Below are 26,105 nucleotides of genomic sequence, written 5' to 3'. Positions count from 1 at the left end.
GTATCGCCGCGAGAACATGATCTGCTTTGGTGGTTGAGCGAGTCATGCCCTTGATGAGAATCTGGACCTCTGCGCGCTGAAACCAGGAAAACGCCTCTCCGCTGGCGAATGACGAAAGTTTCAATGGGGCAGCCGCAGCACCAACTTCCGTAGAGTCCGCCATAGTATCAACGACGGAGGGGCGAGGGTGGGTGGAAGGCGGGAGGAGCGAGTCAACTTCTGGGGTCACCAATGTGAGAGAAGGTTGTGACTCAAGGACAGGATGAAAGCAACTGAGTAACTTTATTACAGACACTCCCCTTTATATACAAAAAATCAATGCAACAGGAAATTTCTTGTTCAACCGACACCGTACCGGTTAACAGTTAACGGTGAGAAAAACAGTCACATTATTTCAGGTTCAATGCAACAGGAAATTTCCTGTTCAACTGGATTGGTAATGTTGCTCCTCTATGTAAATGTGTTTGTGGTAGCTCAAGTCCCACTGATTACCGCCCAATTTCCATAACTCCCATATTATCTGAAGTTTTTGAGCGTCTTCTGGCAAAACATCTTAATAGGTTTGCTGAAAATAATCATCTATTCCCTAGTTTGCAATTTGGTTTTCGTAAAGGCCTTGGAGCATGTGATGCCCATCTTACAATCTCCAATGCTGTACAAAAATTCCTTGATTGTGGTCAAGAAGTTCATATAATTGGCCTTGATTTTAGTGCTGCCTTTGACCGTGTTAAACATGAGGCCCTTATTTTCAAACTCAAATAGCTGGGAGTGGATGGGTCGTTTCTTATCATTATTATTGATTTTTTAAGTAATAAGTGCAGATGATGCTACTCTCTTTGCATCAATTCCAACCCCTGAATGTAGAGCTGGGGTTGATGAATCCCTTAATAGAGATTTAGCTAAAATTAGTGCATGGTGCAAATTATGGGATATGAAGTTGAATCCTAACAAAACTCGAAGTATGATTGTAAGTAGGTCAATGACAGTGGCTCCTCAACATCCGGATCTCAGTATTGATAATGTTTTTTTTTTTAATTTGTGTGACTTTTAAAGTTTTAGGTGTAATTTTTGAGAGCATATTTAATTCTTAGAAACACAATAGGTCTGTGTCTTCTTCAATTGCACAAAAAATTGGCTTATTGAGAAAGTCTTTTAAGATTTTCGGTGATCAATCTATTCTGAAGAAGTGTTTTAGTTCTGTCATTCTACCTTGTTTTGAGTATTGTTCTCCTGCCTGGTGTTCAGCTGCTGATTCTCATTTTAATTTGTTGGACAGAAACTTACTTTCCATTAAATTTCTTATTCCTGATCTCGATATTAATCTTTGGCACTGTCGTTCAATTAGTTCATTATGTATGTTGCATAAGACTTTTCATAACTCTGACGATCCTTTAAATTCAGATCTCCCTGGACAATTCTAACCAGTTCGTAATACTAGGCAGGCAGTTAATTCTAATATCCAGGCCTTCTCCATCATGTGGCTCAATACTACACAGTATTCTAGAAGTTTTATTTCAGCTGTTACCAAGTTGTGGAATGATCTTCCTGATCGGGTAATTGAATCAGTAGAACTTCAAAAGTTCAAAGTTGGAGCAAAAGTTTCTATGTTGACCCTGCTGACATGAGTCTTTTTATAGTTTATACATGACATATCTGTTTTTGACATTGTTAATAGTTTATATGGGACATGTCTGTTTTGATGTTGTTGCGGTTTTAGAATAATTTATTGTTAACTTGTCCTCATCATTTATTTATATGTTTATTTCCTTTCCTCACTGGGCTATTTTTCCCTATTGGAGCCCTTGGGCTTATGGCATCTTGCTTTTCCAACTAGGGTTATAGCTTGGCTAGTAATAATAATAATAATAATAATAATAATAATAATAATAATAATAATTCTGTAATTCTCAGACGAGGGGAAACGCAGTTTAATGAGGAACTGTAGTGCAAGCACAAATTGAAACATTATCTTCATCAAATCACGTTATTACAAGGTTTCGGACAATTTGTCCATCATCAGGTTCTGTAAAGTTAATAGCACACATTGATACAAGCAGTAAAAAACATTGGTAAAAGACATGAGAAAGATAAGATAATTTAAAATTATAAATAAATGTACTTAAAACACTTTTCTGCTGAAAGCAGAGTTATCTAGGTTTAGTTTCGGTTGAAGATTTTCTATGTAAAATGTTTCCAATAATCTTAGCTTGGTCTCAAATCGAGCTTTACATATAATACTAAAATCAAGATGATTAAGATTGGTGTTACACACTCCATGGCAATGATCTCTTATAGAGGAATGAGAAGTCTTACCCAGCGATAGAAGGGTCCTTGAACTAATGCCTCTATGTTCAAAGGTTCTGGTAGACAATTTTGTCGAACTACCCACATATTCAGAACTACACTTCGGACACACAAATTTATAAACCACCATAGAACATAGTTCGCTAGATAACGACTCCTTGGACTTGAGCAAATTGCCTATCTTAAAATTATTGAAAAATACCATTCTAATATTTATATCTTTGGAGTAGGTTTTTGTTATGTACTTAACAAAATAGTTAATATTGAGAACCAGATTTGTGAAGTAAAAGACCAGATTATATATTTTCGATTTCCTTACATATCGAACAAAATCAATACTATAATAGAAAGAAAAATTAAGTACATAACGAAAACCTACTTCAAAGATATAAATATTAGAATGGTATTTTTCAATAATTTTAAGATAGGCAATTTGCTCAAGTCCAAGGAGTCGTTATCTAGCGAACTATGTTCTATGGGGGTTTATAAATTTGTGCGTCAGACTGTTGGTAATTGTCTCGTCTCTGCATAAGGAAAATTCTATTCAAACAAAGCTTTGGAAAATACAAACATACAGATACAAAAACAGACAGACAGACATACACGCACTCGCGCACAAATACACATATGCAACAACAACAATATCTCAGTGGCGTCCAAGAATCGAAGACAGAATTTCCGTCAGAATAATACCATGCTTGATGAAATTAGAATAATGGATCCTGACAGGCAAACGACACCTTTATTGTCGATATAGCGGTAAGAAGTAATATATATATATATATATATATATATATATATATATATATATATATATATATATATATATATTTATATATATATACATATATATATATATATATATATATATATATATATATATATATATATATATATATATATATATATATATATATATATATATATATAGGCCTTTATATATACACATATATATATATATATATATATATATATATATATATATATATATATATATATATATATATATATATATATATATATATATATATATATATGTATATGCACATATAAATATATATATATATATATATATATATATATATATATATATATATATATATATATATATATATATATATATATATAATATCACTTGCCAAGCTACAACCCTAGTTGGGAAAGCAGGGTGCTATAAGCCCAGGGGCCCCAACAGGGAAAATATTCCAGTGAGGGAAGGAAACAAAGAAAAATAATATATATATATATATATATATATATATATATATATATATATATATATATATATATATATATATTACATTAAGCCATATATTTTTGATACATTAATGTCTGGATTCTCTTAACGACCTTGGGATCAGAGCTCCAGACGAAATCACACAAACCCAAGAGTTTGAGACCGGCCGGGAATCGAACCCTGGTTCGGCAAACTTGTAGAGACAGTGACTACCACTTGGCCACAGAGAAAGATCTTTCTTCGTGGCCAAGTGGTGGTCAATGTCTCTACACGTTTGCCGGACACAAACTCTTGTCTGATAGCTCACAGGAAGCCAACCTAGTATTGATGACCCACACAAATGAAAAATTAATAGGTTTTCTTGGGGGTGGGGCTGGGGGGGGGGGCCAGATTTTTTATCTAAAACTTACAGTACGAAACAAGATATTTCTATTTTTATCATTCATAAAACATCAAGATGAAAATTGCAGATAAAATCATTTAAATAAAATTATAGATGATTGATTCTATTCTAATGTAAAAAGAGAAATTGTAAAGGTGTTTTCATTCATGAATTAGCTGAAAGATGAATATTCTTCTGTTTCATATTTCACTAGACAAGTTTTTAAAAATACATTCAAGATTTAATTCGTTCATAAGCGATTAAAAAAAATCACAGACATGTTTACATATTATCTATAATAATCTATATTTTTTTTTCAGTAAACTTCGATTAAAATGGATTTTATATAACAAAGTTCAAATGATAGTTAGGTAATCATTCTAGCACGAGTTTTGAATTACTCTAGTAAAGTACGTTAATTTTTTATATAATTTATCAGTATATTGATACATTAAGCCTTTATTGTACAATTAAAATGTATAAAGTAACTATTTGATACAATAGTATATATAAAACATATTCCACATTGTGTTGAAGACTGCTAGGAAAAATTTGCTTCTTATTTTGGGGTAAACTAGATGGTTCCTACATTCGGAGATTACGCAAGGTAGTGAACTGCATTGGGAGTACATACTATGGAATGATAATAAATTTAACATCACCAATGCGCGAGAGAATTGAGCCATCACGTTTCTAATTGGTATTTAGTCAACCCTTCTGCCAAGAGGGTATTCAATAATAGTATCAAGATTATTCTACAGAATTGAGTAACCTCCAATCCAAGCAATTTGATCAGCCTCTCTTTAAAATTCTGATTTCTTTTTCTATAACTATTTATGTAATTTTTTACTGAATCTTCCACATAATATAAAGATTCTCGTTCAAATTCAACAAAAGTAATTATAAACACAAAAAAATATCCTAAAACGTTAAATAGACCACAATATTTAAAAACACATCATCATGAAGATAAAATATCTTTCCATCTGATCGAACTCGTCAGGAATTTGCGTAATGTTAACTTCACTGAGATTGGAGGAAGCCTTTCCTGCTCCATAAGTATTAAATAAGTAAAAAAAAAATGAATGATAGAATAAAAACGTGAAAACTTCATTTTCGTTGACTATAATGAAGGTTAATTTATGCAATTTTCTATAGATTTTGCAGAAAATAGAAGAACTTGCAACATAGTTTTCTTTCGTTTCTGTCTTGGCTTTCGAGGGAGACTAAATGAAATCTAATTCTATATCATCCCTTTATCTAAGTTTATATGTTAATAAATGTTGCATTTTTAATCCTTCTTATCCTATAATGCCCTTTGATCTATTTCTAGTTATGTTTCAGGGGAAACAGGAAGATCTGCTCTTCTAGTCTGCTGTAAGATTTCATAAAAAAAAACGGTTATATATATGAAAAGTATCTCACAAATTTTAGATATTAGATTTAGAGGGAGAAAGAAAAGATAGCAAATTGTGAAAAACTATAGTAATTATATATTATTTTCTTCCTCATTTAGAGTGGCAATTCCATTAGATTAGAGAGAGAGAGAGAGAGAGAGAGAGAGAGAGAGAGAGAGAGAGAGAGAGAGAGAGAGAGAGTATTTTTGTTTCTTCCGTAGGTTCTGAATGATGCTTGTACAAGTACCAACAGTATTCTTGCAGCTCCAGGTAAAACCAATTCAAAAGAGAATCCTTCCGTCTGGCATGAAAAATTAAATACATACAAAAGAATTAAGTGGGATTCATTGGTTGTTACAGTCAACAATTCTAGGTATCACACCTATGAATAGGTACAAAAATGTAAGTAATTACAAGCTAAAATTAATAAGGTAAGTAAATTGACGAGTTACTTAAACAAATCAGTCACTTTAAACATCCAATGTTGCATTACCATTTGGAACAGAAAGCAACACACCGACCCCTTTTCACTAATCATTGGTATTTTGCATAACTTAAACGCCCATACCAGAGCTCAAGAACACCTTCAGGGTAGAACTTTCTGGCTAAAAATTCTTTGTTATAGAATTAACTTGGTTCGTTAAAGGATACCACAGATATTTCTCCTAATACATCTCTTTGCCTGTCAAAGTAGGGACTTAATCATTCTCCAAAATGGCCATTGTGCTAGTTTTATGGACGACTTGACCAAATGCTACGAATGAATTTACAAAGATACAAAATTTCATGATTCCACAAGTCAATGGTTTCTGATCCAGTTACAATGGCAACTAAAATTTAGAATTTGAATTAATGAGTAGGAAATGATTTAAAGAAAACCTCCAAGCTCCCATTTCCGAATTCCTGGCTTGGAGAAGTAGAACGCCAGCACTTTCATATTCAATAAATCTGAGAGATGTAACAAACGCTGTTTGCTAAACATACACACATTTCTTAGAGATAAAGTTTTAATTCGATTTATAACTTGAAAGGCAGCATTGAAATAAGTTTATATCTATTATGAAATAAGCTCACATTAGAGCTGTTAACATAAATATCTCTATCTGACAAGAATTAAGTGATTCCTTTTGCAATGATGTAAGTTAAAATATGAAATAATACCAATTCCCTTATATCGCAATAGGGTCTGCCCCTCTCTTTTATTCTTTTCCTCTACTTCTCTCTCTCCCTATTTCCTTAATCTTTCCCATCCCGTGTACCTGCCTTTGAGCTATAAACTGGATGGTATCCAGGGGTACTCTTCCTTTCCCCATATTCCCCACTTCCTTATTATTATTATTATTATTATTATTATTATTATTATTATTATTATTATTATTATTATTATTATTATTATTATTCACAAAGTAGCTAAACAAAAATAGTTCAAAGAAATTCTATCAATGAGGAAATTTAAATTATTGAGCTTGCAACTTATTACATCATCCTGAAATGGCAACACTGTCTTTAGCCTACCTAGATATGTTAATTGATCATCTCTTGATGATAACTTCCGAAACCTCCTCCATATTGCGAAATCCTTTATGATTTATTGCTTATCCTAAAGAGAACCAGATTTAACTGGGATTTCTATATTTTGGCTTGATTCCAGTTCAAGTAATTTAAGGTCGTGGAAACAATTGGGTTCCTTCCTTCAATGCATGATGCGTCTCCATTTGATCTACTTGTAAGGAATAATATCTACTTTGAAGTATAAGAAAAACCTTATCAAGATTCTTTTTGAATGAAACCTCTCGCCTACATCGATGTAGTCAGTTACTACAAATCGGCTTCACTATTAGTAATACATGTAAATATATGTAAATTATCTTTTTTGTTGTTTGCAATTGGTTTCATAAATGAATCTCTTTTCTTTCCTCTCAGTCTCTTAAAACCTTCAAGTTGACTCCAGAAGGAAAATTAACGCCTCTTATTTTGACTTACATCATTGCAAAACGAATCACTCAACTCTTGTCGGTTAAAGATATCTATATTAACAGCTCTAATGTGAACTTATTTCTTAATAGATATAAACATTCCAATTCTGCCCTTCTAGATATAATTCAAATTAAAACTTTATCTCTAAGAAACATGTTTATGGTTAGCAAACAGTGTTTGTTGCATCTCTTAGGTTTGTTGAATGTGAGAGTGTTGGCGCTCTACTTCTCCAAGCCCGGATCCAGAAATCGGAGCAGGGAGGTTTTCCTAGCATCACTTCCCACACATTAATTTAACTAATCATTTTTGGTTTCATTGTAGTGAATTACATGGCAATGTAACCTAGGAAAAAACTACTGTTTCTTATAGAAAAAATTACGCTCTCTTCGAAAATGACACTTGTTCCCGTCGCAAATTAATAGTTTCAGAAATAAATATACATCTATATCCTCCAATAATGGGGGACCCCCAGTGGGAACTCAGGGTTTTGGGTGGGGAAAACATACTGGAGAATCGATATATAAACGTAAAACAAGCCTTTTCTTCTCTATACATTACCTTCTTGAAATTATAATAACCGGAGGAAAATACAAAACAGTATATCTGGATAAACTTTGGAGGCGCCGTTACAAAGATTGTGTCATGAAAAAATACAGTAACCAGTGCTGCCAACGTCCGATGTAGATCAAATGTTATTTTGTGACCTGTCATACTACTAGGCTAGGTTAGGTGGGTTTGTTAGGTTCTGTGCCCTTTTTGTACATTTTATATATTGAGTAAAACTTATATGGAGAAATTATTTAATATATGGAAATATCTATCATTACTATCTTTAGTAATGTCAACGTGCCGTTGGTAACTCTGTGTACCATACGTCAACGTTGGTAACACTGTGTATTATTGGTAACGTTGTTAATGTTATCGTTCGTTCGTAAGAGAAGTGACACCGTGCATCTCAAAGTTATCCGAATTGGTTGATCTGTTTGTTTCCGATTGAAATGAACATCAAATTCACTTAATTCACGTTATTTACTATAGGAAAACAATTATATTTCGTTTCCCCAGTATGTTTTCCCCACCCAAAACCCCGAGTTCCCACTGGGGGTCCCCCATTATCGAAGGATATAGATGTATATATATTTCTGGAACTATTCATTTGCGACGGAAACGAGTGTCATTTTTGAAGAGATCGTAATTTTTTCTATAAGAAACAGTAGTTTTTTTCCTAGGTTACATTGCCATGTAATTCACTACAAAAATACCTAATTTTTAGTGGTCCTTTGAACCGGATCTGACACCATTGATTTATGGAATCATGAGATTTGAAACTTTGTAAAATCAATCGAAACCTTTCACAAATTCATCTGGTCATGTCGTCCATAAAACTTGCACAATGGCCATTTTGGAGAATGATTAAGTCCCTACTTTGATAGGCAAAGAGATGTATTAGGACGTAATATTTGTGGTATCCTTTAACAAACAAAGGCAAATCTATAACCAAGCATTTCCAGCCAGAAAGTTCTACCCTGAAGGGGTTTTTGAGCTCTAGTATGTGCGTTTTACCAATTAAAAATACCAATAATTAGTAAAAGGGGTTGATGTGTTGCTTTCTGTTCCAAACGGTAATGCGACATTGGATGTTTAAACTGACTGATTTGTGTTTAAATAACTCGTTATTTTACTTACCTCATTAATTTAAGCTTGTAAATACTTACTTTTCTGTTGACTGTAACAACCAATGAAGGCCACTTATTTCTTTTATATGTATTTAATTTTTCATGCCAGTGTGGTGTGAATTGGTAATAGTGACTGCTGGTGTTTGTATGCTTGCTTGGCAACATTGAGTCTCTAATACTGTACCGGCTTGGCCAACACCTTGCCACAACTTTAAGCCGAATAAAGCCAACGTTCCAGCAACTGTGTTTGGTATTCCACAATTTATTTGGCTTAATATTCACCATGCACAAGTTTCTAAAGCCCAGCCCGACTGACGTGGACCCAGAATCATCCGATGTTGAGGACAAATGGATTATGTGGCATGATAACTTTGGCCTTGCTTCGTGCTCACATATCTTGTAAACTGTTAAAGATAATTAAACGTGCCACCACATATGCCACTACCATAAGCCTGTTGAAGGCTAGATTTGTGAAACAAAAAACTGAGGTGTTTGCCATATACAAATTAGCCACCTGCAAGCAACAGAGTGGTGAGACTCTAGATGCTTTTTTGGATAGCTTCAAAGGTCTGGCTTCGGAATGTAGCTTCATTGATTATACAGCCGCTAAGGCCGAAGAACTGGTCATCAGAGATTCAGACATCACAGGTATGGCATCTAATGCAATCCGACACAGATTGTTAGAGAGCTTATCCTTGGACTTATCCCCAGCTTTGAAGCAAGCCCGTGCACTGGAAATGGCTCAACTGCATTCGGCGTCTTATGCAAGTGAAACCAATACCACAGTGGCAGTATTGATAGATGAACAGGCAAAACCCGAAATGGATCCCAACAATTTTCTGATCGAAATGAGTGACTCCCCGAATCCAAGTGAGTGTGCTGCCGCCGTCAGCGGTCAGAGGTGCTTTTTTTGTGGAGGATCCCTACATCCCAGAGCCCACTGCCCAGCCAAGAAAGCCTCGTGTTCCAACTGTCAAAAGGTAGTTCATTATGCTCGTGTCTGCAAGTCCCAAAGAAAACAATGGAACAATAATGGTGAATCAACTAACTCTAATCTTAAAGCTGGAATAGTCCTAGACAACATCCCACAGTCCATCCCTGCTTCCATAACAGGGGCCGCTGTGGCTGCAGCTTCTCTTGCACTACCAAGTGTTTAGAGAACTGTCCTACCTGTAGAACTGAATAGAGGCTAGGCCCTGGACAGGCTGGTCGACACTGGAGTATTTAAAAACTTTATAGATGCCAAAGTAGCTAGGGTTAAGAACTGAGTGACTTGTTCTTCAGCCTGCAGTATAACCATGGCTAATGCTAAACAGACAATGAAACTTAAAAAGCATTGCAATTACTATTTAATCGTAAATGGAAGGGTATACACTGAGTTCTGTCTGCACTTGATGGATGATTGTGTGGCTCCAGTCATTTTGGGACATGACTTCCTACAATTACACAAGCAAGTCTGCGTAGACTTTGGTGGGACGCTACCACCTTTGGAGCTAAGCATCCAGTCACCTTGTGCTCGGATTGCGGCTCAAATTGAACCTCCAACCATCTTTGACAATCTGACAGTCGACTGTCACCTGATACAGGTGAAATCCAGAAGTTATTCCAAAGAGCACTCCGAGTTCATCAAGAAAATAGTAAAAAGGCTGCTAGAGGAGGGCATCATCACACCATGTCGCAGTTCGTTGAGAGCTCAAGTGGTAGTTGTTGATCAGTGTGATAAGAAAAGATTGGTCATAGATTACTCTCAAACCATAAACAGATTCACCAACTTAATTGCTTATCCGGTTCCAGGGATTACCGAGATGATTGAGAAAATTTCTTCTTACCACTACTTCAGCTCCATAGACTTGAAGGTAGCACATCATCAAATACCATTGAACATGGCTGATCGGAAATTCACGGCGTCGAAGCAGATGGAAGGCTGTTCAAATTCACGCGTTTGCCTTTTGGAGTACTCAACGGGGCTACCTGCTTTCAGCAAGTTCTCGACGAAATTATTGGTAAGGAGCAACTGGAGGGTACGTTCACCTATAAAGATAACATCACGGTCTGCGGTCACACACGTGAAGAACACGACGGAAATCTGAAATGCTTTCAAGAAACTGCATTGAAGTATGGACTTACTATAAATGACAAGAAAGGTGTTTATGCTCAAACATCAATCTCAATTTTGGGCCATATAGTAAATGATCACCAAGTCCTACCTGACCCGGAGAAAATGCGTCCGTTGCTGGATATAAACCCTCCGGATAGTACCCCTAGTCTCAAAAGAACGTTAGGACTCTTATCCCACTATGCGAAGTGGCTACCTAACTTCTCCCAGAAAATTCGGCCTTTAGTCGAAGTGAAAACTTTCCTGATGGCCAAATCCGCAGAACAAGCACTCGAAGAATTAAAAAATGAAATATCTCGAGCTTCACTTACTGCTATAGATGACGAAGCTATCTTTGCAGTCGAAACAGATGCCTCTGCTGACGCCGTTGCAGCCTCATTGACACAAGAAGGAAAACCGGTGTCCTTCTTTTCTCGCTCGCTCTCAGAATTGGAGAAACGACAATCGGCAGTGGAACGCGAAGCATGTGCTATCGTAGAAGCCATCAAGAAATGGCGACACTATCTGCTATGACGTAAATTTAGATTCATAACTGATCAACAATCGGTGCGTTTCATGTTTGACGCCAAGAACCATGGCAAAATCAAGAATGAAAAAATAATGCGGGGGAGGGTGGAACTGAGTTGTTTCAACTTCGACATCACATACAGATCTGGATCAAAGAACCAAGTAGCAGACGCTCTCTCTCATGCCTCGGGATGTGTGGCTTCACTTACCTGTACTCAAGGAGACCAGCTAACTTAGCTTCATGAGCACTTGTGTCATCCAGGAATTAGAATGATGACCCACATCATAAGACAGAGAAATTTACCCTTTACCATTGAAGAAGCTCGGACTGTCGTACGTAAATGTCAAACCTGTGCTAAGATTAAACCTAAGTTCTCCAAAGAGACATGGACATTGATAAAAGCTACCAGGCCATTAAAGCGTCTGGCTATCGACTTCAAAGGTCCGATGCCGTCCACCACAAAGAACAGGTACATTCTCAACATAAGCAACGAGTACAGCAGATTTCCGTTCGCCTTTGCAACAGAAGACACCTCAGCGAGTACCACCATTAAATGTTTGTCTACTCTCTTTTCAGTTTGGGGCCTGCCCCAGTACATTCATTCAGACAGGGGACCTGCTCTCTGGTCGTCAGAGTACTAAAAGTTCCTTCATTACCATGGAGTGGCTACAAGCTACTTGACTGCGTTTAACCCCCGTGGCGATGGCCAGATCGAGAGAGCCATTTGAACTTTGTTGCGCACCGTAAGGCTAGCTCTTGCTTTTCTCTCCCTCCCTATAGAAATGTGGGAGGCTGTCCTGGATCAAGCATTACACAGCATGAGGTCCCTTCTGTGTGTCGCTACGAACTAAACACCGTATGAGCGCATGTTCCTGCACCCCAGGGAAGCAACATACGGGCAGGCGGCTCCATCGTGGATGACAGAAAATGAGCAAGCTCTTCTAAAGAAAACGGTTAGGAAATTCAAGTACAGAACCAGAGGTCGAGGAAGTTAGACTCCTGGTTGTCAACCCACAATGGGTTCGTGTTACGCACCAAGACAGCAAGGAATCCACTGTGTCGACTCGTCACCTGGCTCCTGCAGCTGAAGTATACAGTCCAAACACCTGACACAATAAAGGAAGCGTCAAATGTTCAACATGCGAGAAAATGGTAAGACTCCTATCAATCAAGGAACCCCCTTTCCCACCTGGAGATCCCAGCCAGAGAATGGAAAGAAGTCAAGTGGATACAGAAGAAGTCCAGGGGAGGGAGCTTGCAACTGAACCGCAACAAACCACAGAACCGCCCACCCCAGGAAAGGCACTGTCGAAAGGAACACCTGCAGAAACACCAACCTCCAAGGTGCCCCAACGCACAAGTCGTACTAGGTGCTCTCCTGGCTATCTCTCAGATTTTGTCCTAGATGAGTGGGAGTATTATTATTATTACTATCCAAGCTACAACCCTAGTTGGAAAAGCAAGATGCTATAAGCCCAGGGGCTCCAACAGGGAAAAATAGCCAAGTGAGGTAAGGAAATAAGGAAATAAATAAATGAAGAGAACAAATTAACAATAAATCATTCTAAAAAAGTAACAACATCAAAACAGACATGTCACATATAAACTATTAACAACATCAAAAACAAATATGTCATAAATAAACTATAAAAAGACTCATGTCTGCCTGGTCAACCAAAAAGCATTTGCTCCAACTTTGAACTTTTGAAGTTCTACTGATTCAACTACCCGATTAGGAGTCCGTATGTCAATGTGTTCATTATGAATTAGTGGTCATAAGGCCGATTTTTATCAATGTTTTCTTTATGTAAGTGAGATGACCCCAGTTATCGAATAAAATAAATACTCATTGAGTTTTTTAATGTGAATATGAAATTTGTAGTGCCAATGAAGTGAGCTTTGTAATGCAAATGCGATGTAAGAATAATTATTGCAATTGGTGCGAAATCTGAGTGAATTTATGTTTTTTTTATGATGCGAATGTGTACTCTACTGTATATTCTTATTCTCAGTGGGGGTAAATGTGGTGTGAATTGGTAACTGTGATTGGTGGTGTTTGTATGCTTGCTTGGCAACATTGAGTCTCTAACACTGTACTGGCTTGGCCAACACCTTGCCACAACTTTAAGCCGAATAAAGCCAACGTTCCAGCAACTGTGTTTGGTATTCCAGACTGTAGGCTTTTCTTTGGAATTGGTTTTACCTGAAGCTACAAGAATACTGTTGGTACTTAAATAAGCATCATTTAGAACCTACGGAAAAAAACAAAAATAGCGAATAGAACCATTTGCTGTTCATAATCTTCCTATCTGATGTCTCTCACCTTTATTGACTTAATTGCTTCTCTCTCTCTCTCTCTCTCTCTCTCTCTCTCTCTCTCTCTCTCTCTCTCTCTCTCTCTCTCTCTAACTAAATTGCCACTGTAGATAAGGAAGAAAAAAATCTGTAATTGCTATAGTTTTCCACTACTCGATAATTTTTTCTCTTCCCCTAAATATAATATTAAAAATCTGAGATAGTTTTCGTAAGTATAACTGTTTTTATGAAATTTTACAACAGAATAGAAGAGCAGATCTTCCTGTTTCCCATCAAACCTAATTAGATAAAGACCCAAAGTCATTATAGAATAAGTAGGATTAAATATGCAGCCTTTATTAACATATAGATTTAGATAAAGGAATGAGAAAGAAATAGATTTCATTTAGTCCCCCTTGAAAGTCAAGACAAAAAAAAATAATGAAAACTGTGTTGAGAGTTTTTTTATTTTCTGCAAAATCTATAGAAAATTGCATTAATCAATCTTCATTATAGTCAACGAGAATAAAGTTTCCACTTTATATTCTATCTTTCAGTTTCTTTACTTATTTATTACTGATGGAGCAGGAAAGGCTTCCCCAAATCTCGGTGAACGTTTGCTTAATATTTCGAATTCCAGGGGGAAAGACATTCTATCAACATAATGATGTATTTTAAAACAGTTTTGGCTTTTTGACCTTTTAGAAATTTATATTCGTTTTTATAATTATTTTTGATATTATTGAATGAAATTTTTTGTTATCATAGAGGAAGAATTAGTAATAATTTACATAAATAGTGGTAGATAAAGAAATCAAATTTTTGGAAAGAGACTGATCAAGTTTATGCTCTTTGAAGTGTATACATGTTCCCTTATGTACTTAAAGATCATATTGGAAACCCTTAAATAGAAGGGTTTCAGATATTACAGTTCAAACATCTATGACGAACTCGTTCCCCTGAAGAAACTCTTCGCCAATTCAGTCAGCTGAGTCACCTATATCACTATCTTGCCATCTCCTACAGCTATATAACCCTACTCTTACTCTGGTACTACACTGCTCCTGACCTTAGCGTAGAGTGTAATTATTGTATAATATTTATCGCATTCGTCATACTTAACCATGTTAATCATGAGCCACTCGTATTGAAACCCAAAGTGGGTGGATCTGTACATGGCATCAATGTTGATATTTCAACCCATATATGCCCAGTGATGCGTTTGCGCAACACTAAAGTTGTCTTTGCAAGTTTCAACTTGCACGGCATAGGCTTACCAGTTCTATCTTTCTGTTGTCATCAGTTGATAGAGAGAGAGTTTAACAGACAGATGTACAGTGAACTGCTGAAACAAACTCTATAACAAGTGCAGTACAGTGATTTAAAATTCAGTGTAATTTTTGTCTACCATGTCTTCGAGAAATAATGGGTATATATGAGAAATGCAACCTACTTATAGATAAATAAGATTATGCCCATATTAACAGATTGTTCCTTTATTAGCGCATTTCTGAAATTTGTGTTTTAGCATGTATTCTGACGTTCAAAATACGTTCCGAAAATCTAATTTTTATTGTGATGCGTACACACAACACTGGGCATCCCATGTCTCAATGATATTCAATATACCACATATATTTTCCCCATTATATTGTGTTTAAAAGCGTTTTATTTTAATGTTTGCCAATGGATCACTATAAATATACATACACATACATACGCACACACACACACATTCTAAATAAAAACTATCTTTCCTATGGTAAAGTCTTTGGGTCATCCATGTATGCTCAGGTACCAGATAAAAACTCAGCTTGTCGTAAAACGTTTAATTTCGACCTGTAACATTATAAAAGTCAGAATAACATACCCATTTTTTTTTTTTTTTACGTATCACCTTAGCAGAAACATTAATCCTTATCACCATATGAACAAACATATATAATTTCTCACTAATAATTATCATAACAATAATGTCATCACACAATCACCGTTACCAACAAGTTAAAAGATAAGTAACAATTAACTGCAAAAAGTCACTTACAACAATGCCTCCTCTCTGATACCCAGCAGATTTCTCGTGCATTAAATATCGGCTAATTTCTTCTATCAGCTCTTACGTTAACACATCCTAAAATACAACATTACTACAATATAGTAGAGGAACAATGTCAAAATGCCGATAAGACTATTCAACCGAAACATATCCATAATTTACAAATCTCATTACACAAACAATAGCATACCTTAAAGAACACAAGCTACATATCAACACCATTTGCTTGCATGAGTGCACAGCTGCACTCCTCAGCAACTACGCACGAACAGTTGGTTACGTGCACAACCTCCACCTGCCAGTCACTGGCCACGTCGACAGTCGACAGTACCACTGCCCACCGTCACAATTTTACACTGTCGTCAGTGAGCATGCGCAAACTTCACAAAACTTGAACATTACTAAAATACTTAAAAATAATTATTAGTGTTTAACTAATAATACAATCCAGTATATCTATAAATGAGTCCATGATTCCATACTTTGGAAGACACTAACAAATCAGTTCATCCGTGGAAAGCCTATAAGATGTGGTTATAAAGCATGGGTAGCTTGCACTCCTTTGGGTTATGCCTTTACTCCTGACCTTTACCAAGAAAAATACGAAGGAAATAATCCATATGTGTATGCAAGTGAATATAGTTTAGGAGGAAAAGTTGTTCTAATCATTCTTGATACACTTCAAGCTGAATATCCGGGAATAAGATTTTCTCTTTATTTTGATAACTTCTTCACCTCAATAAAACTCCTAGAAGAGATCAAAAGAAGAGGTCATGGTGCCACAGGTACCCTAAGAGCCAACAGAGTAGAAAAATGTCCACTGACTATCAACAAGACGTTTGAAAAGTTGCCAAGAGGTAGTGAAGAGCACTTATTAGATAGAGATTCTCAAATTCTAGTTGTCAGATGGAATGATAATGGAGTAGTCAGCATTGGTTCCAATGAGCATGGAACGTTTCCCATGGAAAAAGTTGAGTGATACTCGGCAAGGGAAAAAAAAAAAGTATCCATAGGTTACCTTCGTTTGATTGACATATAGAACCAGAACATGGGTGGTTTTGACAGAACAGATGAAAATATTTGTCATTATCGCGTTGCAATTAGAGGTAAAAAATGGTATTTTCCCATACTTTGTTTTCTAATCAATGTCTCAATGAACAACGCCTGGCTTTTTGCTCGGAAAGGTGGGTATGATGATGATTTTCTTACATTTACTAGAGCAGTTGTTCAATGTTGGTTGAAAAAATTTGGAGAACCACCAAAAACCCCTGGAAAACTAAGGTCACTATGCATGAGCACCCTGAATACCGAGAAACGTTTTGATAAGATAAGCCATGACATCATAGAAAGGGATCCTAAATGTAGAAGAAGGTGCAACTGCAAACACTATCATAGCCAAACAATTTTTATTTGCAGAAAGTGTGATGTTCCATTGGATTTGAAATGTTCTGTTGCATATCATACCCAATAAGAACAGGCTTGTTTGTTTCTTTCTTTGTTGATGAAAGTTTACATTGCTGAATGAAGAATGTTTCCTTTTTAATTTTTTTTAAATTGAATTGTCATTTATTTTGCTTTAAATTTTGTATTCAAATACTATACATGTAATTCGCAATGTCCATTTCTATTCATAAATGAATATTTTATGTTTACTTGAAATATAAATGAAATCTACCACGACATCTTTGAAAGTAATCCTAAATGTGTATTTTCTTCTTGTAATTTATTGAAAATTACAAAAATTTCTTTTTAAAAAATTACATATAAAATAAGAAAAAAAAAATCTTTTAGGCTTAAAATGCCCAGTGTTGCCTACACGCAACATTGGACCGGCATGGTGTGCCCAGTGATGCGTTTGCGCAACAGTAAATTTTTTGCAATAAATTGAAGAATACTTGAGAAAACTTCCTCCAACATTGATATATGGCATGGAAACACCATAACCTATATCATATTTGAAAATCATTTAATTTCAAGAACCTTCATCTTTTCTGGGCATATATGGATTAAGTAGTAGATTGCAAAGAGTTGTTGTTGATGGGCACCATAGTGAGTATAGGAAATGTGGTATTTAGTGTTCCTCAGGGCAGTGTTCTTGGCTCATTACTTTTCATCTTATATGCACATGACATGTAGTTTAGCCTCGAAAACAAGTTTGTTACATACACAGATGATGCTACTCTCTTGGCATCAATTCCATCTCCTGGATGTAGATCTGGATTTTCTGAATCCCTTAATAGAGATCTTGCTAGAATTAGTGCATGGTGCAAATTATGGCATATGAAGTTGAATCCTACCAAAACTCAAAGTATGATTGTAAGTAGGTCAAGGACAGTGGCTTCTTAACATCTGGATCTCAGCATTGGTAATGTTTCTGGAACTCTGTATAACTCTAAAAATTTTAGGTGAGATTCTCGACAGTAAATTTTCTTTTGAGAAACACAGTTGGTCAGTGTCTTCTTCAGTTGCGCTCCCCCACCCACAATTTGCATATCAAGAAAGTCTTTTAATATTTTCGGTGATCAATTTATTCTGAAGAAGTGTTTTAATTCTTTCATTTTACCTGATCTTAAGTATTGTTCTCCTGTCTGGTCTTCAGCTGCTGATTCTCATCTTAAGATATTGGACAGGATCTCACGGTCTATCAAATTTCTTATTCCTGGTCTAGATATTAATCTCTGGCACCCCCATTTAATTAGTTCATTATGCATGTTGCATAATATTTTCATAATTCTGACCATCCTTCCCATTCAGATCTTCCTGGACAGTTCCATCCTGTTGTAATACTAGGCCTGAAGTTAATTCTTATAGTCAGACCTCCATCATGAGGCTCAATACTACAAAGTATTCTAGAAGTTTTAATTCAGCTGTGACCAACTTGTGGAATGATCTTCCAAATCGGGTAGTTGAATCAGTAGAACTTCAAAAGTTCAGACTTGCAGCAAATGTTTTTATGTTGAACAGGCTGACATAAGTCTTTTTGTAGTTTATAAAGGAAATATCTATTTTCATATTGTTACTGCATTAAAATATTCCATTTTAATTGTTCATTATTTCTCATATAACTTATTTATTTACTTATTTCCTTTTCTTTCTGGGCTACTTTTTCCTGTTGGAGCCCTTGGGCTTATAACATCTTGCTTTTCAAGCTAGGGTTGTAGCTTAGCAAGTATTAATAATAATAATAATAATAATAATAATAATAATAATAATAATAATAATAATAATAATAAATGTAGAGTCGTTTTATCGAATTAATGATTGCAAGACTTTTGTCATAATCCATTGTCTTAATAAGTTCGTATAATTTCTCTTTTAGAATGAAATGAATCCACAGGGAAATTGGGACCTTAGGATAGAGAATCTGAACGATACCTCATTATCTTAAGCAAGTAATTTTAAGATCTTAATTACCGCTGGTGGCCTTAAAGGGTCGTTAACACAATAATTGTGGTCATGAATGACTGTATCAATGAATCATGAGAGAGCCAACTGAGTATAATGAATAATAAAGGAAATATAGGACAGTTTCTTATATTTGAAAGATTATGGGTTTTTATGGCCTATCAAAAATGTCTCTGCTAGGCAATCTGTTGGACTGGGGTTCGAGACCCGCTTAAGCTCAATAATTTCTTGTAGTTAAACACCTCATTATCTTGTGAGATAAGGATGGGGTCGGTTTAAGGGGAGCCTAAAGGTTAGGTCTATCTGCTGAGGAATCAGCGGCCATTATCTGGCACTCTCTGGTCCTAGCTTGATGGGGAGGGGTCTATGGCCTAGACCATATGTGTCTAGTGCATTGTCCTACTAGAGCATGATCAGTATCCCTTGCCTCTGCCATTCACGAGTGACTTTTAAACCTTCAAAGGTCATCAGACTAACCGTTAGATTAACGGAGAAAAATCTCTCGTCTTCGGAGAAGTAGATTTGAAAAAATTCCATAATGAGTTTTCATGAGATTTTGAAGACAATTTTCATTCCATGAATCATAATAAAGGTTTAAGATGTGGGTTATTATGATGACAAGGAAGGAGAGAGAGAGAGAGAGAGAGAGAGAGAGAGAGAGAGAGAGAGAGAGAGAGAGAGAGAGAGAGAACTACTCCTGTAGGGATCACCCGTATGTGTGATGTCGCTCATTATTTGAAATTCTAGCTTGTAATTACTAACATTTCTGTACCTATTATATAAGTGTGATTACCTAGAATTGTTAACTGTAAAAAACAATGAATGCCACTTAATTCTTTTGTATGTTTTTAATTTTTCATGCTAGACCGTAAGATTTTCTTTGGAATCGGTTTTACCTGGAGCTGCAACAATACTGTTGGTACTTATGTAAGCATCTCCAGAACCTACAGATAAAACAAAAATAGAGAACAGAACCATTTTCTCTCTCTCTCTCTCTCTCTCTCTCTCTCTCTCTCTCTCTCTCTCTCTCTCTCTCTCTCTCTCTCTCTCTCTCTCTAACTGAATTGCCAATTTGAATGATGAAGAAAATAATCTATAATTACTATAGTTTTACACAATTTGCTATCTTTTCTTTCTCCTTCTAAATCTGATATCAAAAATTTGTGAGATAGTTTTCGAGAATATAACTGTTTTTATGAAATCTTACAAGAGACTAAAAGAGCAGATCTTGCTGTTTCCCCTGAAACATAATTAGAAATAGATCAAAGGTCATTATAGAATAAGAAGGATTAAAAGTGCAACATTTATTAACATATAAACTTAGAAAAAGGGATGATAGAGAATTAAATTTCATTTAGTCCCCCTCGAAAGCCAAGACAGAAACGAAAGAAAACTGTGTTGCGAGTTCCTCTATTTTCTACAAAATCTATAGAAAATTGCATAAATTAATCTTCATTATAGTCAATGAGAATAAAGTTTTCATGTTTGTATTCTTTCATTCAGTTTCTTTACTTATTGAATACTGATGGAGCAGGAAAGGCTTCCTCCAATCTTAATGAACGGTTAATATTACGCAAATTATTGACGGGTTCGATCAGATGAAAAGATATTTTATCATCATAATGATGTATTTTCGAATATTTAGGCCTTTTTAACGTTTTAAAAATATTTTTTTCGTGTTAATAATTATTTTTGATTAATTTAAATGAAAATCTTAATATCATGTGGAAGATTCGGTAAAAATTTACATATAGTTATAGAAAAACAAATCAGAATTTTAAAAAGAGGTTGACCAAATTGCTTGGATTGTTAGTTATGGATGTAGGACACACATTTTGGGAATTATTATTGAATACCCTTTTGAATGAAGGGTTGACAAAACATTAATTTTAAACGTGGTTACTGAATTCTCTTGCGCATAGAGGAAACCGACGGAGATGTTAAATATATTAGCATTCCAGAGTATGAACTCCCAATGTAAGAACCATCTAGTTTACTCCAAAATAAGAAGCAAATTTTTCCTAGTATTCTTCTGTTCTTCAACACAATGTAGAATGTGTTTAATATATATTTTTGTATCAAATAGTAACTTTATACATTGTAACTGTAAAGTAAAGGCTTAATATATCAATATACTGATAAATTATATAGAAAATAATAGTAATTCAATAGACTAATTTTAAAACTAGTGCTAGAATGATTACCTAACATATAACTATCATTTGGACTTTAAAATCTTGTTATATAGAATAATTTTAATCAATGCTAACCGGAAAAAATATGAATTATTATAGAAAATATGTAAAGATGTCTGTGATTTCTCTAATCACTTGTGAACGAATTGAATCTTGAAGGCATTTTTAAAAACTTGTCTAGTGAAATATGAAACAGAAGAATATTATTCTTTTAGCTAATTCATGAATGAAAACACCTTTTCATTTTCTCTTTTTACATTTGAATAAAATCAATCATCTATTATTTTATCTATATGATTTAATCTGCAATTTTCTTCTTGATGTTTTAAAAAATGATAAAAATTGAAATATCTTGTTCGTACTGTAAGTTTTTAGATCAAAATCTGACAAAAGAAAAAAAAGAAAAACTATTCATTTTTTATTTGTCTTGGTCACCAATACTAGGTTGGATTCCTCTGAGCTATCAGACAAAATTCTCCAACCATCACCAATCCACAATTGGCTAGCGTGGTGATGAAAACTGTCCAAACCCCAGACATAAATAAGGGCTTGTCTGAGGCCTTTGACCTGCAGTGGAGTAGAAATGGCAGCGTATATATATATATATATATATATATATATATATATATATATATATATATATATATATATATATATATATATATATATATATATATATATATATATATATATATCCGATACTGGGTCTTTAGAATTAAAGTGTAGTGAAAGATTTAAAAAACAAATCAATCAGACAATGGTTATGTTAAGTAGAATTTGAAAATAAAATCGCCCTGAAATAACATGTAAAAGTCACACTATATACCAGTTTGGTGAAATTGGTGTTACAGTATGGACATGAGTCATGGTATGACAATGGAACAATTTTCAATAGATTTAGTAGATTTGAGAACAAAGCCTCAGAAGGATATTGCAAGTCAAATGGCGGGAAAGGATTAGAAATAATATCATAAGAGAGATTACCCGAGTGCCATATGTGGATAAGATCATGGTGAGGGGTAGATGGAGAGGATTTGGGCATGCCCTTCGCACTCCCCAAGAGAGATTAGTTCACCAGACTTTCAACTGGGCTCCACAAGGCACTAGAAGAGTTGTAAGACCCAAACCTACATGGCTGAAGACTATGAAGCGTGAAGTAGGAGACGATGAATGGAGATGTCGGGAATTTCGAACTGATCATTCGAAGTCCCGCCATTTAACTCCACAAACGTTACGTTAAATTGAGGGAAGGCTGGAAGATCTCGCGGGCGTTGAGATGAAAGACTATGGTCTAATACACGATTTCGGCTAATATCATCAGTATTCTAGCAGCGCCTCTTAGATTTATTATAGAATTTTAATTTCATAGAATCTTTTTCCTTTAGTAAGCTTTTAGCTTTACCATAGATTTTCATCTTAAAGCCAACACACATATATATATATATATATATATATATATATATATATATATATATATATATATATATATATATATATATATATATATATATATATATATATATATATATATATATATATGGATACTCTAACGTATTTTGGTTGTGATGCAATGTATTTTCTTGAGTTTTGATTAATTTTTCTTTATTTTTTTTTATTACTTTGGCAGCTTCAACCCGAGCAATACAGCCTGCATGATTTTGTTCTCTCAATCGTTTTGCAATGCAAACTTTATTTGTATGAACTCTTGCATAAAATTCACTTTATAAAACTTTTTACATTTCCAAATAGTTTTTTTGCCATTTGTTCGCTCTTTCTCAAATAGATGACAATTGTCCATTAGTTCTTCTTATTTCTTATGCTCACGACGTAGGGTATAATATTGCAGAGTTGTCATCTTGAAGGTTTAGTTTGAGTTATTTCAAGTATTTGCCTCTCACGAGACAAGAAGAGAAAAGTTCTATTAAAAATTTCCTATATAGAGAAAGTCAATTAGATCACCGTCAACAGACAAGTGCTTTGTTTTCTATTGTTTATTTATTTCTTTAGCTTTGTGCGGTTTATTTAACTTGCGGTGAAAGAAACCTAACGATAGAATTACTGGCATTGGGATATATTGCAGGACAACTACAATGCAATTAGAATATATGAAATTTAATTGCTATGCGATGAAATTACCACGATAAAATCCCCACGAAGAAATTACAGTGAATCTCACAATCAATACACCTTTCATAATGTTATCCTGATTGTGTTGTATGCACATGTTGCATCACTTCCCAGACACAATCACCTTCACCAGATGAACAATCTCTCCACAGCGTGGATTTTCCTTTTCTCGAATCCTATGCAATCCATAATAATAATTGGGTTTCATCATGGACTAGTGAAAGTAATTGCTAAAAATTAACATAATATTAATTCATGGAAATTTACTGAAGAATTTTCCACCTAATGAAACCAAAATTAAATTGCGGAAGAATACTTTTGTCCTTCACCTCTGTTTATAGGAAGATTTGATCTTATATAAAACCTGCAAAAAGACCACAAAAACAAAAGAGCAGAAGTCTTCTTATGAGCTTAATTTACATGAATGAAATCCGGTTTAGATTTACAAATGGGAAGTTCATTCTAACTTTCATGCAATAATTCCTAATAATTTTTTATCCAAACATAGTTTCAATATCTATCTATAGATCCAATTCTATTTTCTTCTTAGCGTAAGATTGACGAAAATTAAATGAAGGGATCTATCACAGCTATATGTATTTTTGCAGAGCACTGAGACTTTAAAGACCAATTCTAGTTAAATACAACGTGACTCATTTACATTTCACTGTTTTTCTACAATTTGTTTTTTCTGATTATTGTTATTGATATCATAAGTGAAATTAGCATCCTTATTCAGTGTGAAAATACTCATGTATAATGCAAGTACTGAAGACGCAAAGCAGGCTTCGACTGAACGAACATGAATGCAAGAAGCAATTGTTTTTTTTTTTCTTTCTGTTTCGCTCACTTTTCAGCATGCAATTGACTTTTACATTTCATTGAAACAAAAATCTTCTAAAACATTTAAGCGATATAAATCCCTATATTATAAGCCAATGAAAAGACAAAAGCAGAATGGAATACAAATTGCTTTGGGAAACTTTCTGAATGTCAATCCACAGAGACTTTTATTTGAAGCAACAAAGTTTTGAACAACATCAACATGAAAAACGAGACACCGTTTCTTTAAGGGAAATGAAACAGACTAAAGGTTGGCAAATGAACTACAGATTTTATCTTCTGGATGTTCTACTAATGGTTATTCTATATTCTAAATTACAGAGAGTCTCTCTCTCTCTCTCTCTCTCTCTCTCTCTCTCTCTCTCTCTCTCTCTCTCAGTTTTGTATTGAAACTTCCCTTTTATTTGCATTTGGCTGTAAGTATATTGAACCAGTTTAGCTTGGTTTTGAAGATATAGATTTACAGTTTTCATGATACTTCCCCTAGTATTTCTATCACCTGCAGATTCATCTAACATATTGTGTTTTGTTAAGTGAACAAAAGGAGACAGTTTTTGTTTTCAGATTTTGTGATCAATTCCCATTTCAGTTTGATTTCCACCCGTTGTTCTTGGAAAGCGATTCCAAGTTGATATTAGGAAGAGTGTCGTAATTATTACAATTTCATATTAAATAAGGTATTGGTGTTGAACCTAAATGTCAGACCTTCAAAAGTTTTCATTACTTCTTTTTAGTATTTTAGGGAGGAACAGAGTGACTGAGCTTATACTTTCAAAATATTTTTAGAGAAGAATCAAGATTGTCAAAAGGATCCATCTTGATCAAATGTGTTTTATAAGGGAATTCTTCACACTTGAAAGTGCTTTGCTTATCCCAGAAATAAGTATATGGCAACACCTATATAGAGTTCAACCCAACCCAACCTTGGTCCCGTTTCTCATCATCTTCATCATCAACCTCTCCTGCAAACCAAAGTGACTGACAGAAGGACCCACTAAAACAGATCCTTCTTAACATTCCCTAACTTCCAACGGGGAAAAAAACATCAAATAGATGTTACTCAATAAATAGAAGCTTGAACACTACTGGCCTTAGAACAAAGGGTAAAAAAAACATTTTTCAATATGAGAAAGGTTTCAAGAATAGATATATAAAGCTTTATGAGAAGTGTGGAGAATTGAAAACCCGTTTGAGTTTATATGCATTGCCTTGGAAAATCAAATGAAAATCAATGCTTTCAATTGATTTCAAATAATTTCCTAATCCACGGCATTGAGTTTATAAAATTTAGACTTGTCTATCCATATGTCGGGGAGACAACAAAAAGTTTTCATAATGTGTCCATTCCCATTTAAAAGCACAAAAGAAGACCAAATAGACTCCAAGCACATTAATGCATTCGAAAAGCGGTTATTTCCTTACATTCCCTTAAAAAGAGACCGAAAATAACTAAAGCCTCTGAGCTCTAGTTTTTCTTTAGGCCTTTTACTAGATTCCACAAAATATAAACAGAGTATTGCGACGGCCCCTATAGTAAGACGCTGCCCCTCCAACTCCTCTTCCCTAAATACGGAACAGAATTCATTC

The 26,105-nt window shown here is 34.8% G+C and overlaps 1 protein-coding gene across 1 annotated transcript; it reads left to right on the top strand.

Moving 5' to 3' along the window:
• Positions 1 to 9,335: 9,335 nt before the first annotated feature.
• Positions 9,336 to 10,130, top strand: LOC137618965 (uncharacterized). The gene has a single exon (XM_068349167.1). The coding sequence runs from the start codon at positions 9,336 to 9,338 to the stop codon at positions 10,128 to 10,130; it is 795 nt and encodes a 264-aa protein (XP_068205268.1).
• The last annotated feature ends 15,975 nt before the right edge of the window (positions 10,131 to 26,105 follow it).

This window comes from Palaemon carinicauda, chromosome 25, assembly GCF_036898095.1.
Source record: "Palaemon carinicauda isolate YSFRI2023 chromosome 25, ASM3689809v2, whole genome shotgun sequence".
NCBI lineage: Eukaryota > Metazoa > Arthropoda > Malacostraca > Decapoda > Palaemonidae > Palaemon > Palaemon carinicauda.
The sequence above is the reverse complement of the archived record's forward strand: the minus strand, read 5'-3'. Positions and strand labels throughout refer to the sequence as shown.